The sequence below is a fragment of the Vanessa tameamea genome, chromosome Z (genome assembly GCF_037043105.1).
Source record: "Vanessa tameamea isolate UH-Manoa-2023 chromosome Z, ilVanTame1 primary haplotype, whole genome shotgun sequence".
Taxonomy (NCBI): Eukaryota; Metazoa; Arthropoda; class Insecta; order Lepidoptera; family Nymphalidae; genus Vanessa; species Vanessa tameamea.
Window position 1 is genome coordinate 7,022,278 of NC_087341.1, and position 18,231 is coordinate 7,040,508.

At 30.4% G+C, this 18,231-nt stretch overlaps 1 protein-coding gene across 5 annotated transcripts in view; it reads right to left on the reverse strand.

The window, feature by feature from the left end:
- LOC113402017 (uncharacterized protein) overlaps nt 1-15,450 on the reverse strand; it is a 47,104-nt gene extending 31,654 nt beyond the window's left edge. For 4 of the 5 annotated variants that reach the window (XM_026642154.2, XM_026642148.2, XM_026642140.2 and 1 more), the window contains exons 1-2: nt 15,348-15,450; nt 4,205-4,383 (exon numbers count right to left, since the gene is read on the reverse strand). In XM_026642154.2, the coding sequence (XP_026497939.2) occupies nt 4,205-4,383; nt 15,348-15,408 (240 nt within the window). In that variant the 5' untranslated portion in view covers nt 15,409-15,450. The remainder of the gene's footprint in view (nt 1-4,204; nt 4,384-15,347) is intronic. The other variant, XM_026642132.2, reaches the window with a different exon arrangement.
- Between the last annotated feature and the right edge of the window lie 2,781 nt (nt 15,451-18,231).

An 18,231-nucleotide genomic window follows, 5' to 3' on the forward strand; every position in this document is an offset into this window, starting at 1 on the left:
TTTAATTCCACAGCAGAAAGAGAAACTTTAATAATTGGACTAAGCATTTCCTCAAGCTTTGGTTACATACAAAATAGATGTAACCGACTTATGTGACCTTTATCTTAACAGTTATATAATAATATTGTCGCTAATATAATGAAAGATTTTCTTAGTGTGCTCCCTGAGTGACGGCGAACCGCGCACGCTGGGCTCGTCGCGCACCTATAAAAAACTCGATATGATTGAACCTGTCCGGTCTGCGAGGGGCATTATGTCGGTTGTTATTTGTTACAAACACAATAAGTGTGTTAGTGTGTAACAAACTATACACTATACTTTTATAAAACAGCACATTGCACAAGTAAAATCGATTGTCGTGATATTTATAGTTTTTTAATGCTTTCATTTGTAACTATCATGAAAATGTCAGTAACGTAGGTTAGCAATAAAGCAATGAATACTTAAATATTATATAATATATAAAATAAGGCGCAGTCACTGTTTTTACAAGCTGCCACTATTATTTAAAATTACGTATTGAAACAGAATTAATAACTAGTTTTTATAAACAGAATATATTAAACTACATATACCAGTGTAGTAAACGATTGTGAATTTTCCGGAATGGTAGAATAACTATAATAATTATAAAATTCAAACATCAAACTATTGTAACAGTATGTCAATTCTAATTGACCGAGATGGCCCAGTGGTTATAACGCGTGCATATTAACCGATGATTGCGGGTTCAAACCCAAGTAAGCACCACTGATATTTCATGTGCTCAATTTGTGTTTATAATTCATCTTGTGCTCGGCGGTGAAGGAAAATATCGTGAGGAAACTTAATTTCAACGAAATTCTGATACATGTGTATCCACCAACCTTCTCAGCAAAGGGAGAGGAGGCCTTGGCCCTAAAGGGGGGAATTTACAGTCTGTTACTTTTTATGTTCATTTTCAACATTAAGTAAAATACGGAGTAACTTGTTACAGAATGGCTGTAGTTCTGTCTACTTAAGTTATGTCTCTTGACTATAATTACAATTTCCTTTCACCCTAGAACTAAAGAGAATATTTCGTTGCTTGGAGATAAAGGATAAAAGGATCTGTAATGCTTTAATATTTTTATCGTAATTCCTGGTGATATTGAACATAAACATTTTAAAATGCTTTTAACATAACCTTTTTAGGAGTGTATGTATTCTAGAAAATTACATTTTTAAATTACTTTTTTACCTATTTTATTTGCTTTGTTATAAGTTGCTTCATAATAAAACACATCAATATTGTAGTTATTGGTTATTATTATTAGTAAAGATTGATGTAAAAAAAGTATGGTACATGTTTTTAATATTTTAAATTGTATGTATACTTTCACCACAATTAAGGCCGTTATTTGATTACTTTCTCAATAACCACAAAACCTTATAAACTTCAAAAGGCAATACTTATTTTTACGTAGATATACGTAAAGAAAATCTAGCGTTATTTTAAATAGTTTTACCAAGAATAATCCGCCAAGGCAATCTGTTTGTCTTTTATCACAATATTAAATATCCCTTTTAATTAAAGCACTTATCATTTCAAATTGAAATGAAAACATATTCATAATTCATGAATACGTGTAAACTCGAACCATGTTCAATTAAATAAATGTTTTCTGTAAAAGACAAACTTATTTTAATGTTTCATTGGTATTGATTTATATAAATGATATGGAAAATGAATAAAGGATGACCTACTGTACTGAGTGCAATTACATTTAGCCTGGATTTACGTTTGCTATAATTATATATACTGTTTTTAACTTTACGTTCAAAGAATTGTTGTGCATTATTGATACATCCATTCTTATTTCGTAGAATATTAATACTATTATGAAATTTCATTAAAATTGTGTATAAATAATGTTCGTAATAATTTGATGTTTCTAACTTTAATATTTAAAAACCTAAAAAAACCTTCATACTAGTAAATTAATAACCATCCTTATCAACATAGAATAAAATACAACTTTCGTTCTTATCTTTTTATATGAAATATCAAATACTATTTATAAAAAATTAAACAAACGCAAACGCAAACATGAAAATGTTCAAAAATATACTGTACTAGCTGTTACCCCCGGCTTTGCCCGCGTAGTATATGAATATATTTACAAATTAACTTAAAATATTACGTTAATGTAATACCTCTTTGTATACCACATTGGTGTGAATTTCAGCCCTTAGGGTAGAATATCTAGTCCTATGTCCTTTCTCAGGTTCTAGACTATTTGTGTACCAAATTTCATTTAAATCGGTCCAGTAGTTTTGGCGTGAAAGCGAGACAGACAGACAGAGTTACTTTCGCATTTATAATATTAATAATATAATATGGATTAAATTTAGTTGGAGTTGTTTATTTTGCGACATTGCTGCCGGGGAAACTGTTAAACAACTATTTCAGCTATTTCGGTATTGCCACTACATACATAAACGAGTTTAACATTTATTAAAAAAATATACGTTGATATAATCCTACCTAATATTTAATTATAAAGAGGAAAGTGTTTTTTTTTTGTTGATTGCTATACTTCACGTCTTAACTACTAAACCATTTATCATCAAATTTTAGAAGCATTTCGTCAGAGATTCAAAAAAGGACATAGGGCCCAATAACACCCCCTCCCCCACCCTACTACTCGGTTGAAAATGAATACTTCATCATTTATGCTGTAGCTAATGTTTTTAATGCAAGTTGTGAAATCTAAATTAAGTAGGCTGAAATGTTGTTGAAAGTATTTGTTATTTGGTAATAGAGTTACGCAATTAAAAATCGTTAAGCTTCTGTAATAATTGTACCTTTTCTTATTGTTGTAAAATGCGCAGCGACTTTTTACAATACTTGTCTACTTAGTAAAATACTCGTAAAGACGTAGCTTACATGTCATATACCAGAGGTCGTATATACAGGATACATGTACAATAAAATTGTGCAGGCTCAATAAAATAAAATAAATAAAAATCAAAAAGATAAGATACCCCAAAGGCATCAATCATTTATGTGGAGATACAAATATAAAAAAAAAATAATCCTTCTGTATAATGAGAAACAATAACATTTTGTTTTTATAATTTTTAGCCCGATTCTGTAAGAATTCACTTCGTATTTCTTGAGTATTCCTGGAGTGTTGATAGCCTACTTATGGCGATACGTCATTTTGATACTTGTATCCGATAAATTTTATAAATATTATAATGCATATCACATTCTGTCAATTCTAGGTCGTATTGTGCGTTGTTTCTCGAGTTTCTACTTACAGAATGCCTCAATTGTGTTTTTTTTTTAATTATTATGTGTAAAGCAAGGCTGTGTCCTAATATATTCAAACTTCTCTTCCTTGTAGATGAAAATGTAGATCAAACTTAGTATATCAACGATCAAGTTTGCTTATGCTCAAGTTTCAAGTTGACGATAACAGACGTAGCGCTCGAGATGACGTGACGTTAAACTTTAGCTTCATATAACTATTAGGATCCTTGTTTTAACTAAAACACATTTGCTGAATGAATGAGCTCTAATAATAGTAGGTGTTTAAATATGGTAGCTCTTTAAATAAAATATTCTCAACAATATCAAAACAAGTACCGAAATCATCTTGAAGTCGATTATAGAAGAACCTATAACGATATATGTCTCTACCTGTTCACTTGTTCAGCCGTTATAATTAGTCATTCCATCGTAAATAGTACATTGTGAAAATGTTTGTACGTAATAATTAATCAATACTTGTTTTGTAGCCACGTAATGAATATTTAAATGCTTTCCATTAAAACATTTAATATACATAATTGTAAAAATGTTATCAGCTTCCTACATATTTAACTATTTGACTCAGCCGCTTCGCTGGGCGGAATATATTACTTAATTGTCATCGAGTACATTTTACTGAAACTAACTCTTATATACATATAACAAGAAAACGATAATTCCTCGGCTCTTAACAATGTTGACTTTTTTGTGAGCAAATTTTTATTAATTAAAGCAAAAATCGTTATTTTCATTAAGTCTTTGGCTTCCGCAACGAGAACACCTTGACGAGCTAATTTTCTTTCAAATCTTTCAGATTAGAACTTGTATCGTTAAAAATAAATTAGACTTTTTAATATTTTTAACACTCACTAAATATTTTTTTAGATCTCTAACAATTTGTTTTAAAACAAAAAATTAAACACTTACCCGATCAAGAAGGCTTTCTTCACGTGGTTGAGGGATGCGCGGGGAGTCGTCATAGCCGATGTCGTGTGGAAGGAGGAATCTCGGAAGAATATAAGCCGTTAGAAATTCGGGCGGAGACGGAATGGGCACTCTTTGCCGCTGCGGTCCGGGAAGTCCCTCGGGCGGTGCATTGGTAGCTACTGAAAAATAACTCGTTTTAGTTTCAAAGGTCAACAGAGCAACAAGTTTTAAGAAGTAATCTCAATTTATGTAATAAAAGTTGTTGGTACGAGTAATTATAGCCAAACGGGTTTGGTGAAACCGAACAGGTCATTTAAATTTAACAGAATGGCCTAGTTAACGAAAAGTTCTCCCTTTATTTTTTGGGAATTATGATACATATGGTATGTAATTAATAAATGAATGAAATGAGTAAAGTAATAAATGAATAAACGTTATAAAATAAATTAATACCTAAACTTGCTTTATATTATCTTCGGGTCGCTAGGCATAAAAACAAGTGTTAACGTAATTAAAATAAAGTTTTTTTTATATATTTGTATAAAAACCTTACGAAGTGCTTCGTTTTAATTTAAGTAATTGTTCTTTTTTTTTGATGTAATCAACATGTGGAACACGGTAAATAAACATTGAACATTAAAATTTTCCTTTGGCTTTATGGAATAAAGGCAAGTTATATCAAAATATTTTCGTATAGAAAAATAATTACTTTTTGTTTGTCTGATACGGATTCCGAATCTTTAATGTTTTGATCATCATTAAAATCATTGATTTATTGTTGACACTGATAATCGTTGGTGACACGTTAACGTTTTTGACATAGTACTTTCAACCGTCGGATATTTGCGTATAAAAAAACTTAATGACGAAGGATAATGTTCATATACATCACAAACATAATATACAGAAATCTAAGGACTGAAAAAAAAAATAATACCTAAAAATTAAAACAAAAATATATCAAAATATTTTATGTGTCCTACAAATGGGCGGACTTATGGCTAATTAGCTATTTCTTCCAGACAACCCAAGGATAATGCAAGCTTATAAATAAAATCCTTGTATAAATATTAGTTACGTAACACGTAAGCTTCATCAGAACTACATAGAGAGAACATGCAATCGTTCAACTGAAATAAAAAATGAATTTGTTATTACTCTCGCTATTAAAAACTCGCATCCTTTATAAGCTTCAAGAAATACGAGTAAGTAGTGCATTTTTAATCCTCTTGAAGCTTTGAACTACTTAGACAGATATAAGACATAATATTTTCTCTCGCATACACGTGACAATTGGCTTACCGGATTCGAGAATAAACTATTTTAAGTAAGTACAGCTTAGTTCACACGCAACGTGTTCGAATAAAATCACGTTTCATTCGGATTGCAAATAATATCTACCTACATCACAATGCAACAAGCTAAAATTGAAAGAAAACAAAATTAAAGCAGATTTTAATTGCTACACATTGTTTTACTATACGGGAAAGTAGCGAATTTCTTATAATTACCGGCATGTAAGGGCACAAATGGCCAAATAGACATATTGCAAGAAAGGCAGAGCAATGGTGGAATTATTGAAAGCCCGGGTCGGGGAAACCAAAAATAATTGGGAATTTCTGCCAAGGAATACTCAGGAACGACGAGACAGTTAGGAGGATGGCAGTGGAAGCAGACACGGGGGGCCACGGAAAACCCCTAAGTTATTTGTCCTGTGCATGATTTCTCTCCAATTGAGTCACTTTGGCATAATATCGATACAATAGAGAGTGTTTATAAAAATTGTGCAGTATATTTCCTACACAATAAGCCTGCATTGGAAACGACGGCCATGACCGATCTGCCAGGAGGACATCAATTAATCAATCAATTAAAAATATATAACTTGGCTTTGTGTATTTCAGTCTGGGTAAGTAACCACTCATCACATATTCTATCATTAAACAGCAATACTTAGTGTAACGTTCACATGTAAAGTTGATTTACAAGTTACATTAAATCGATATTATATTTAAATATCAGCTCGCTCTGCACACACACCGAATTTACCGCGCGCAATTTTTTATATATTATCCTATTTTGCGCGCTTTCGCGATGTGTGTGACTCCAGATGACAGATACATAAATACACAGATAATATATACTTATTCATTTAAAATATAAATCTAATACTAATTATTATGTTATTACAGATCTGTGTACACTACACTAAGTATTGTTATGTGCCAGTTTGGTGAAAGGTGAGGGGGAGCCATTGTAACTACATGCACAAGGGTTTTTATAGGGTTATAAAGGTTCTACACATATAAAAGTTTCCAAAGTTTGTGGCGCATTGGCGATGTAAGAAATGGTTTAAATTTATTACGGCACCAATGTTGTGGTTGGAACTTACCATCAGGTGATCTATTTGCAAGTCCAACTGTCATGCTAAATGCAAAATGTGTTTGAATAGTTGAAATGACATTTTGGTAAATGCAGAGACATTTTGTAATTTAAATCATCGCAAGCGTACACATAATATTTTATAAATAAATATCAAAATGCAACATTGATTAAATAAAAAATTGCTATATATTTGAGTATTGTTGTGGTCTTTCAAAATCTTACAATATTTTTTTTTCCCCTTGAAAATCAAAATATACCTTATTCAAGTAGGCTTATACAAGCACTTTTCAATTGTTTTTTTACAAAACTATATTAAGTGAATCTACCACCGGTTCGAAATGTAGATTCCACCGAGAAGAACCGGCAAGAAACTCAGTAGTTACTCTTTTCTAACATTTAAAATGCAAAGTTATGTTATTTAAATACAATTATAAATGTGTATAATATAAATAACATAATATATCCTGCCTGGAAGTTAACGAGTATTAGGTCCACGTTTTTTATTATCTATATAATCTTGCGTTGAATAATATGCTTTTTTTAGTAATGTATTTTTTTACAAATTATACGAATTAATCAATCGGCAAAGATAAAAATATCTGCGTAATTTTATTCTAGAAAAGTATACCTTGTAAGAAGGGTTTATTGTCTTTGCAGAGTCGGAAACTGACTCGGCGTTATAATCTTATCCTTGTAATATATTGTGACGTAACAGTGAGTATTCCTTTTTATATTATTAAGTTTATGTAATTCTTTATACTGTTAACTCTTTTTTATACTATTAAGCAAAATAACGCATTATTTTTATATTTATGAAGAACATATAGGTATAAAATATAAAATTAAAAATTTACGTCTATGTTAAATAAAAAAAAAAAATTAAAAAAAAATCAGGCCTATCTTTCTGGACGAAGAAGGCGGTTGCATTATCTCTGGTATCTGTGTAATAAAAGCATGTGCTTCTGACTGATATCTATGATTGTGTTTGGACAGCAGTATTTCAGTACGAAATTGTGAGTGCTTAAAACTCGAGAAATATTTATCATGAGACCTCCAATACCGCACGGAGATTTGGAAGTTAACCATTCCTATGTTTGCCTTTGGATGTTTGTGAATTCATTGAGGCTATTACTTTTTCAGCAAAACTTACACATCTTTAAAGCTCTGGATATTATCTGCCCTATGGCGCAAATGTACTTGTCTTACTGTGTTTAAGACCTCTCTGTTTAATCAATCTTTCTGAGGTTCTGTCGCACCGTCTTGCCCAGAACCTCAGCTCTTTTAGTTTGAATACTTTCGGAATCGCTGACTTCAGACATTATTAAGAGGCACATTGAGGCAGTAGATCGCGATGCTTGTGGTTTAGAAAAATTGATGTCATCTACTCTGCGTAAGTCAAATTGTCGCTGTCTTCAAGCTTAAAATAATGCAAGTGTTCTGCGAACCTCCCTTGTTCCTTCAACTATTGTACTTGAGTCAACGTCATATTGGTTTTCCTTATGATGTTAAAGATTTTGTCTAAATTTGAAAAAAAAAATGATAGCCAGTGTAATCTATTTCTTCGCGAATCTCTATTTCCGGTAGTGAAGGTGCATTTTGGCGTAATTAAAATTAGGCGTAATTAGGCGTGTTCATGTCTGTCCATTATCCATGGCGAGTTCATCTGCACGCTCGTTTTCAGCAGTACCAGTCTTAGAGTGTTCCCTGAAGTGTCTTTTAGCGACGTTTGTTGCTCAGTCGCTTTCAAATTGTTATATGTTCTTATAAAACTTGACATAAAATTTGACTGTTATATCAAAATATCGAAATATCAATCAGTTGATCTTGCAGTTTTCTAATCGCAAATAATTAGGTCCTTGATTTGACTTACGGGCTGGTTATATAAAATTTAACTTATATAAATTTATATAAATGTATAATTTTTTTTAAGTAACTTTGGACTTTGAAAGAGGCTTTGTTATTTGAGCACAATAAAAAGAATAAATACGATTAAAAAAGAAGCCATAATCGATTATATGAAAAAACAAACAAAGGAGTACAAAACATTACAAAATAAGAAGGAGTTGGTTTCATTTCATTTTCATAGCATTTTGACGTCACAAATAGGTTAAGATAACCACTCAACCCTTGTTGGAAACTTGTAAGCACACATCAGATTTCAGTGAACGCCATGCAAATATTGACTCATACGAACGACAACATTTATTACATAAAATATTAAAAAATAATCGTACACAAATCATTATTTATAAAACATTATAGAGATACTAAATAAAAGCACCAAATGTTTACAAATAGTGGCAACTGATTGCCAATTATCGACCAAATCACTTAAGTTTAATAAAAACTGATAATTGTATTGATTTTTTATTATTATTATTATTAGCCAGATTAACGTACACTATGTATGTATGGCGAAACTTTAAATTTTATAACACCAATTCGTAAATAATATAATTAATTGCCTCAGTTATTTCATCTTCACTATATCGGCATCATTTATGTATTGCGTTTCGTGAATATAATGGATACTCCATTAAATCCACGTATTAAAACAGAAACGTGTGCAGGCTTATATAGGTTTTAGTGCGAACAAATAGTCTCGGTCCCATCACAGAGTCTGCATAATTAAACTTGGACAGTTCTAGTGTGTTACATTGTTGGACATATTTCAGGCTATATAATATTATAGGAAGGTCTAATATAATTCAAAAACGTGGTCTTTTTCGAACCGAAAATCTCTGTTCATAACTGCACCGAGATTTATTTCAATTGCATTTTGAAGTGTAAACTTCTTTTTTGCATATTTCAATAACTAACGCTAGCCTTGATATTTTTATCAAATTTTTGATCCTGTTGTTAGATATGTAGTTTGGGTGGTTAATTGGGAAGCAATTGCATCCCGACCATAAATGTTTCATTAAGTTCAGAATTAATGCACGACAAAAGTCGAAATGATAATATTATACGTATTTTGGATATCATTAGGCTAATTGTGAATTTGGCATTATATTATAATATTAATCCATTCGGAATATTTCTCGAAACTTCGATTTAGAATTTGACATAAGCCTTGTTTTTAATGTACACTGTTTTAGTTTTAATAATTTAGTTTACCATTTAAAATCACCAGAACTCGGATAATAGTTGAGGTATATTTAAAATGTCTAAAATAAATAGTTAAATATGTAATCGTCCTGCGCGTTAGCCTGTTTTCTCTGAACCTTCTAAAAAAATCCGCTAGGACCAGCAGTATTTGGGTAAATTCTTCTTGAATCATTAAAAAAGTGGTTTACTTCGGAACCAACAACGAATCGTAAGTCATTACGGTCAATATAATAAATATAATCAATTGTTGACAGGGACATTATAACAAATGTTTTCATAGCATTCTTCAGAGGAAACAGACTCATTTAAAATATCGTCTAAAGTATTAATTAGCGCTAGCATTGTTATTAGGTCGGTGTATATAAAAAAGTTTAATTGGTTGATAGATAATTTGCAGTTTTTAATTATTAAGTATTTATATAACGTTAGAGATTAAGTTGTTGTCGTTACTTTATCTCTAATCTTACTTAATCTTAGTTACTTTCTATAACTTATTAAATATACGGGAATTAAAATTTTATACTTATATTGGAATATGTACTCTTTAGATTTTTATCATACCATATTTGGTATACATAAACTAAATATATAACTATATTTAATTTCGTATCGTATAAACTCGAAAATGGCTCCAGCAAACCGGCTCAAAATTTTATAAGTTTTTAACTAAAAAAATGTTTTCTATTTTATGACTAATTAGAGCTTAGTTGTAATAATAAGTCAAAAAAAACTTTGATAATATCATTTTTTAAAAAGCTTCATATCTTCAGAGAGAGAGAACATAGTGCACAAAAAAACAAGTTTTGTTTAAAAATATAGATTTCTTTAGAAAAATATTCAGAAAATTGTATCCTGAATGCGAATTGAGATAGCTTAAAGCTATTAATAATATATATGGCTTACTATCAAAACCAGTTTACCAGATCAAATTATTTCACGTATGACTACACTATGAGTCAATAAGGTCTTAGAATCCGTTTGACATTCGAAGTGCAAACAAATTGGTCGAACAGCCATATTGGCAACTGTATCAGATAAAGGCGGGTCCGGGAATTCAGTCCTTAAATTTACAGAGAATACTGAATTCGATTTGCAATACACTGGAAATAGGAAATGGTTCATCCTTTGGCTTATCTTTCGATAGTTGAAATAGGTAACTTGTCCATTTCCTTTATCTTTTTCAGGTATATGAGCAAATATTTTAATATGAAATGATAAGATACACTTTATTTATTTATTCTACTTGTAAAGAGTTTTTGGCTACACAAAGCAATTAGTGGTCAAAATTTGTTTATTTTTGTTACTTAGAAATTACCTGCTACGGAAGAAAAATAAAAATATTTCTCATAATATTCATATTTTAAAAACAAAACTTGGCACTAATAAGTAGGAAAACATACTCAAAATGAAATGATTTAAAAGAATGGATCAATTGTGACTAAAATCGGCACTAATTACGTAGTTTTCAGTATTTCTTATCTCGTAGGAGGAGTGAAATATTAGAAAGGTGAAAATAGTTATTAATCAAAGAAACAACTTAAAATGAAAATATTAACTGTCAAGTCACTACCGATTTTCAAAAAGAGAGGTAATGACGAATATTATTAAAAATTTGAAAGAACCTGAACTATTATATGCAAGAAAAGAAACAAAATCAAATTACTATTAATTTAAAAAAAAAATTAATTCATATAGAAGGAAAGAAACTCATTATTATTACGTTATAATTTAGAAAGAAGAAATAGTCAAATTACAACCCACTTTCGTAAACAATATCCACCTTAGACGAAACTATTTACAACAGTGCCTAATTTGTATTCCGAAAAGAATATAACTTATGCTCGAAAAAAAACAATACCATAAGTAATAACAAAAATAACGAGAACAAATTTCACCCGATTTAAAAAAAAACGATAAACTGCAACCATAGACATAGTGACGATAATTCTCTGCATTTCATATGGGAGGAATATTACTTATATCATGTAAGTTCTAAATACAAAACCCTAAAATTGATCTATTTGTTTCGTTCCTGAAACATAATAGTTTTAGAATTAAAATAAATCACTTGCTCATTATGCTATTATGCGTCGGTTGAATTGGTTTATCATCTTTTATTTATTTCTAATCTACTTCCATATATTAATATGAAAATCATTTTTATTTCCTACTGTTCTGTACAATTGTGTGCAGTTTTCAGAACCACATTCTGATGAATTTAAAATACGCTCTGTACGCCTCCAAAAACAAAAAAAAAACTTTGATTTTAATTAGAAGCTGAAAGAATTAAAATTCACTATTTTTAGTAAATATTCTATATTATTGTCTCTAATTCATATATATTATATTTGATATATTTCTTTAAGCCGAGGATACTCAACAATATTAAACACGATTAGTAGCTTGCTTTTGCAGAAGCGTAATCTTTTTGTATAATACGTGCTAATTTATTTAAAAATATACTCTATACACTTGATAAAGTTTATTGAAATCATTAATATTTTAGTAAAATCTTTGATTCGTTTCGCTAAACATTTCTGATATCGGTTACGAACAAGCTTTACAGATTGTGCAATTAATTTACTTCCGGCTTTTATTTTAAAAACATGATGTACAAATTGCTATTTACCTTTACATGTCATTTAAAAACAGTAATTCTTGTTTCTTTTATATAACATATGATTGTGCTTTTGTTAGTCGAATACCCTTTTCAAGAAGGTATAACAGCTTTGTGTGTGAGAATTTCTTTGTGGATGCATTTTCTGCAATTGCGTAAACTTATTAAAGTATATTATGAAGAAATTCTTTGCAAAGGAGAAAACGTAGGCTTTCTATTTTCAGATTTAATATTCTTAACAAAGCAGTTGTTATTGGGTACATTATATAATAGAGAAAATTACCCTCATTATATAAAACTATTATCGTGTCAGTGTTAATCTTTCAGAAGAGACGTATTTAATATGCTACTGGAATATTATTTTAAAGCGCTTCGCAAATATTGCAGTGAAACTGTTGACTCTCGAACTCTAAGAACAACTTTGTGGATTTAAATTACATCATTCATGACGGCTTATTAAAAGCCATAGTTCGGTTGGAACTAAAATTTGCATTAACTTTGCTTTGAATAACTTTCATATCTGCAACTCGAAATCAAATGAACTAATTGAACAATTATTATACATCTAATAGAACTGGATAACTGTGTTATATTTAAAAACAAAAGTATTCTGTTAATTCGTCTCTTTTTCCGCGGAATATGTGGAAACCATAGAAATTAATTCAATGGAATTCAATATACTCGTATTCATATATTTTAAGGTATGTGAACATGTATGATGATTTTGTATCTCGAGAAATAAAATGGATCACATGCGATGTTGAAAAAGTTGTGAAATATTTTCTTATATAAGAGCAACTCTGACGCATCATCCAAAAACCATGGAAAATAATTCAATGAGACTCGGTTAAGTAAAACATTTGAAACTGGGTCAACGTGTAGGATATTTTATATTCATTGAAAACAATACAGACCACGAGGTAATGAAAAACTTTCGAGTCCAGCTTGACGCAAACAATGATAAATTTTTTGGTTGTTTTTCATATAACGACATTCGTGTTTTGTTTATATAATGTTTATTATTGTGACATGAAACAATTGAATTGAAATTTTAAGTGAAACAAAGAATATTAACAATCGAATTTGTGGATTTACTCTGTAAAATAGCTTTTGTACCATTTGAAATTTTGCACAGTTGTGTTCTGTAAGCTACAATTTGCACATGCTTGAACGTTTGTTGCCGTAACTTTAATAAAATAAAACTGGAACCTACTGTTATATTTATTCTACATCGACTGCTAATTTTAATCGGTCTAGTTTGATAGTATGACTGCCCTAATCTTTTTAATAATATCAATAATAAAAATAACTTGAATGTTCATTGCTTAATTTTAAGTATTATACTAATTTTTTTATTTTTTTGCGAATATTATCGAAAACCGGATATTGGCAGATATTGAAAAATCTGGTCTGCATTTGAAACGTAAAACGTACGACAACCGCGAATACCTTCGCGAGCAGACAAAGTTTATTTCGAATTTCAATAGAGCTATCAATCGATGGCTTAATTGAAATGGAACTGTGATCTTATAGAGCGAGATGAATTTGTACTCTATTTGAGCCAAATATGCAATAATAATAAATAATAAAATAAAATAGTTCAATGAGATCTATTATTATATGTTTAATAATTTTAGTTCAGTTATTGTAAATTAGAAAATTACCCCTTCTAGGGCTATGAAAACTATTCAGAAGTGTTAAATCATTGTTTGATTTTGCTTGGTTAGTATTGCTCTTTAAATTTGAGTAAACGGATAATAATAGATTTATATCTAATAAGCAGCAGATTGAGGTAGCAGTCTAAGGGGCTCAAGATTCCCTTCTCCCAAATTAGCTTTTTAAACTTGAGTCTTCCGTTACAAATCTTAAACTGAATCCATTTTCTAAAAAAGTTTTCCAACAATATTTTATAGAAAATATTGTAACTTAAATAAATTATAATTTGAATAAGGTATTTTTATTTATTTATAAGTTGTTATAAAAATATTTTTTTATTTTGCAACCGGGGTTGCTTCATTCTTATTTTAAAATGCTTATCAGATTAAACTTTGTTTTCTGACAAATGGCTGCACCATAAGTAAAATGGAAATGCTGTTTTGTACATGTTGCGTCACAAACGATTTTTTTATATTCCTTTGAAAGCTTTTTGTTACAATAGCTCGCTATTTCAGTATTGAAATATTTATTGATTTACGGATTAAGTTCGTTTTCACGGAAAAGGCCTTTCATTTTTATTCGTTGTACATTTGCAGCAGTATAGAAAGCAACCTTTGTGTGTAGGTTTTTGCAGTCGTACATACTTATGTTTTTCAATTGTTTAGTTAAACAAGGGAAATGTTTAGTGAAAACATTTTGAAATTATCTTCGGTTTATAGCATTATGTATTTTATGTTATATATTGATGCGCTTATAATGTACTACTATGAAATATGCCAAGGCCCAATGAGGATTTGATGATGACGAAAATTAAATCAAGAGATTTATATTTAAATTATATTTTACGTACAATTTAAATGTGTACTATATAATATATTTAGTATATTTAATAATATTTTCGTATTATGTTCAGTACCGCTCTTATCTTTTGACGCAATTATGCCTAACCTACATGTACAGATGTAGTCAGTTTTTTTGTTTTGAATATGTTTAGTAACATATATAAGACATTCTATATGAAGTTATTGGAAAAACTAAGCGCTTTTTTTAAACCACGAGAGCAATTGCACGTCATGTACCGATAATAATCCAAAAGATATAACACTTAATATTAAAGATTTCTGAATAATATAAAAAAAACACGTAAAGCTAAATTAGAAATAAAAAATAACTTATACACCACAAAAAAATATAATACTGTTCACAGGTACAAAAACTAACAAAATCATATGCACGAAGCGTAACAGGTGTCAGTCGCTCGCAGTCCCGTCGAAAAATAAATTCTCGCTATTGCTAGACAAATAGAAATATTTAATCGCACTGCATAATAAAATCCTGAAATTTCGCAACTATATAAAACTTGTTTTTTTTACTTACCAGGTGGGCGGGCTACGGCGCACGCCAGCGCCGAAGCGACGAGCGCCAGCAAGGTGTGCATGGCTCGAAATGTCGTGTAAACTCTGACGATGTTTACTGGTTTTGCAACGAGTCCTGTCGCGCACTCGCGCACCGATCGATACCCGCCCACATGATAACCACCTACTATCAAACAGAATGTCATATCTCCCATTCCAGATAATAATAGCAATCTAAACCCATTGGAATAGATGTTATTTTACGGACTTAGTATCTTCTTCGAATGGGCATTAAACAGGATTGTGCATCCGATATATTGGTAAACTTGGAATAACGACCTTTTTACAGAAGCATAGGACTTAAATTTCAATTTTTCGAGATTAAATCTACATACGGCCTGAATGAAATTTTAGTCCTTAATGACGTGTGTCCATGGGTAACATGAGATAAATATTATTCAATACAATTGTGTTAAGCTAGCTTTCCGCTCGCGGATTGCTTCCATGTACGATATGATTTGTATAAATAAGTATTTCATAAAAAATGTTAAAAAGCTATAAGTGATATAATCAAACCGAATTTGTTCTTTATAATTTTCACCTAATTTCTGCTTGCTGTGGATACATTTATACGAACGGTAAATGCTCCTTGTCGAAAAGTATTAGCACAAAATAAAATAAGCGAGCCCGATCATATTTCACTTCATTTCAGCTTTAAGGAAAAATATTATTTGAATTATTTGTATTTGCTGTTTTGCTATTACACGTTTTTTTTGGGTGATGGTGATTCAGTTAGTCAAGACTACCTTCGTCTGCTGCTGTTATATGATTACTATTGATGTATGTTGATGATTATGTATATTGTGTGAGCCTAATAAAATCGATCTTTAAGATGACCTTTACATCATATATTATATTTTCAGCCGGTGACTTTTACAGGGCATTTTAACGGGTCATAACATAACTATGTAAGGTGATTTTACCTTTTTTTATAACATTTTACTAGTACAAGACTCTGGGTCTTTTATAAAAAAGACGGAAGTATCTTTCCTTCGTTTGGCATAAGCTAGTATATAGTTTCCACCATAAAGATAAAATTTCAACCAATACAAATCGATTTTGGAAGTAGAGGTGGCTGTGAAGCAGGAGAACACTCTATTCGTACCTTTCAGAAAGGAAACTAGGGCGAGGTGATTATGAAATTGTATGCAAATAATGCTTTTAATTCCTCAAAGAGTGAAACCTTGCTTATCTCTGTCTAGCCTTATCTGCCTAAAATTCAGAAAGGAAGTATTTTGGTTCATGTTTTACTCAGCCTAAGTATCCTATAGTAGCATATGTATAATAGTACTTAGATAACGGAACTGTAGGATGTAAAGTGGACGATGTTATTGACTATTTGATAATTAAAGAGTGATTTGATAAAGTTGGTAAATTAAAAAAAAGGAACTAAGCATTAAAATATGTTCTTAAAATACACTGGATTCTTGGAACGCCACGTTTTAATAAAGGCATTGAGCCTGTTCTAAATTATAAAATGAAAATATTTTTGGATAATATCGAAAGATCTTCTTCATCTTAAATTCTATCTTGAAATATTGTCTTTTTATTCCAAAACTAGCGAACCGCCCCGGCGTCGCACGGGTGCAATGCTGCAACTAAATATACTACAGAATGTCTTACAACATTCACAGTTTTTCAGTCATTAGACAATACAAACCACTATGTCCCTGCGTCTTAAATCTGTAATATCTTCGAAAATATTCATTTAAATTACATGCTGTACAGGGCCATATTGATCTATATTAAATGCACAATGTATTTAAGGTACTTAATTGGATAAGGATTAATGCTTTATTGCTTAAAATTGCTTCGAAAATAATCCATTATTTCTCGTAAAAAGTAAAGGTCAAAAATAGTTATAGTGAGTTATCCCTAAGAGATAGACATATACCATCGTGAACTTTTTTGAAGACCTTTTTAAGGTGTACAATACTGTCGTACATTATTTTAATCTATGTCGTAGGGTTCAGCGTTTGAAATGTAAGCGCAAAAATGTGTTTATTTACGACACCACATTAGAAACCTCTAAAATTATCAGTGTTTCTCTACTATATTGTACATGTATTATACGTATAAATCTTCCTCTTGAATCATTCTATCTATTAAAAAAAAATCGCATCAAAATCCGTTGTATAATTTTAAAGATCTAAGGATACATAGGGACAGACAGCGGTTAGCGACTTTTTTTTATACTATGTTATGATTATGATAATGATGAATGAGCTAACCAATGTATTGCGCTTCTCTATAAAATCAATGCTTTATTAAAATATTAACTACTAATACTAAGAAACTCATTCTTGCCGGTTCTTCTCGGTAGAATCTAAATTCCGAACCGGTGATAGCATCAATGTACATTTAAAAACCTACTTGAATAAAGTATATTTTAATTTTAATTGTTTTTTTGACTAATGAGAGAAAATTCTGAAGAAAAAAATATATTTAGTTCTTAATAAGTATTCCTGTATTCAAGTTACGCTTCACATTCGGCACTTCCGTGTTTCTCATTGCATTCTTTGTTTGCAAATTTTCGGACTCCATATTGCCTTACTAACTCCATATACTGAGAATGTTTGAAAACCGAATTACTCATTTTTAGCTCAACCTGAATTTAATATCAGTTCGAAGGGATCTGCAGTATAGGAATAAGGAAGTTAACTACTCACGAATCAAATGTGATCCGAGGGTGTCAAATAACAATCAATAATATAATAGTTTATCGTGGTAGAGACATACGAATAACGAAACAGACAGTAATTTTATAACCGTTTTATATATATATATATATATTTTTTTTTAAATATTGGTTATATTTATGTTTCAGTTAAAGGAATAACTTATTA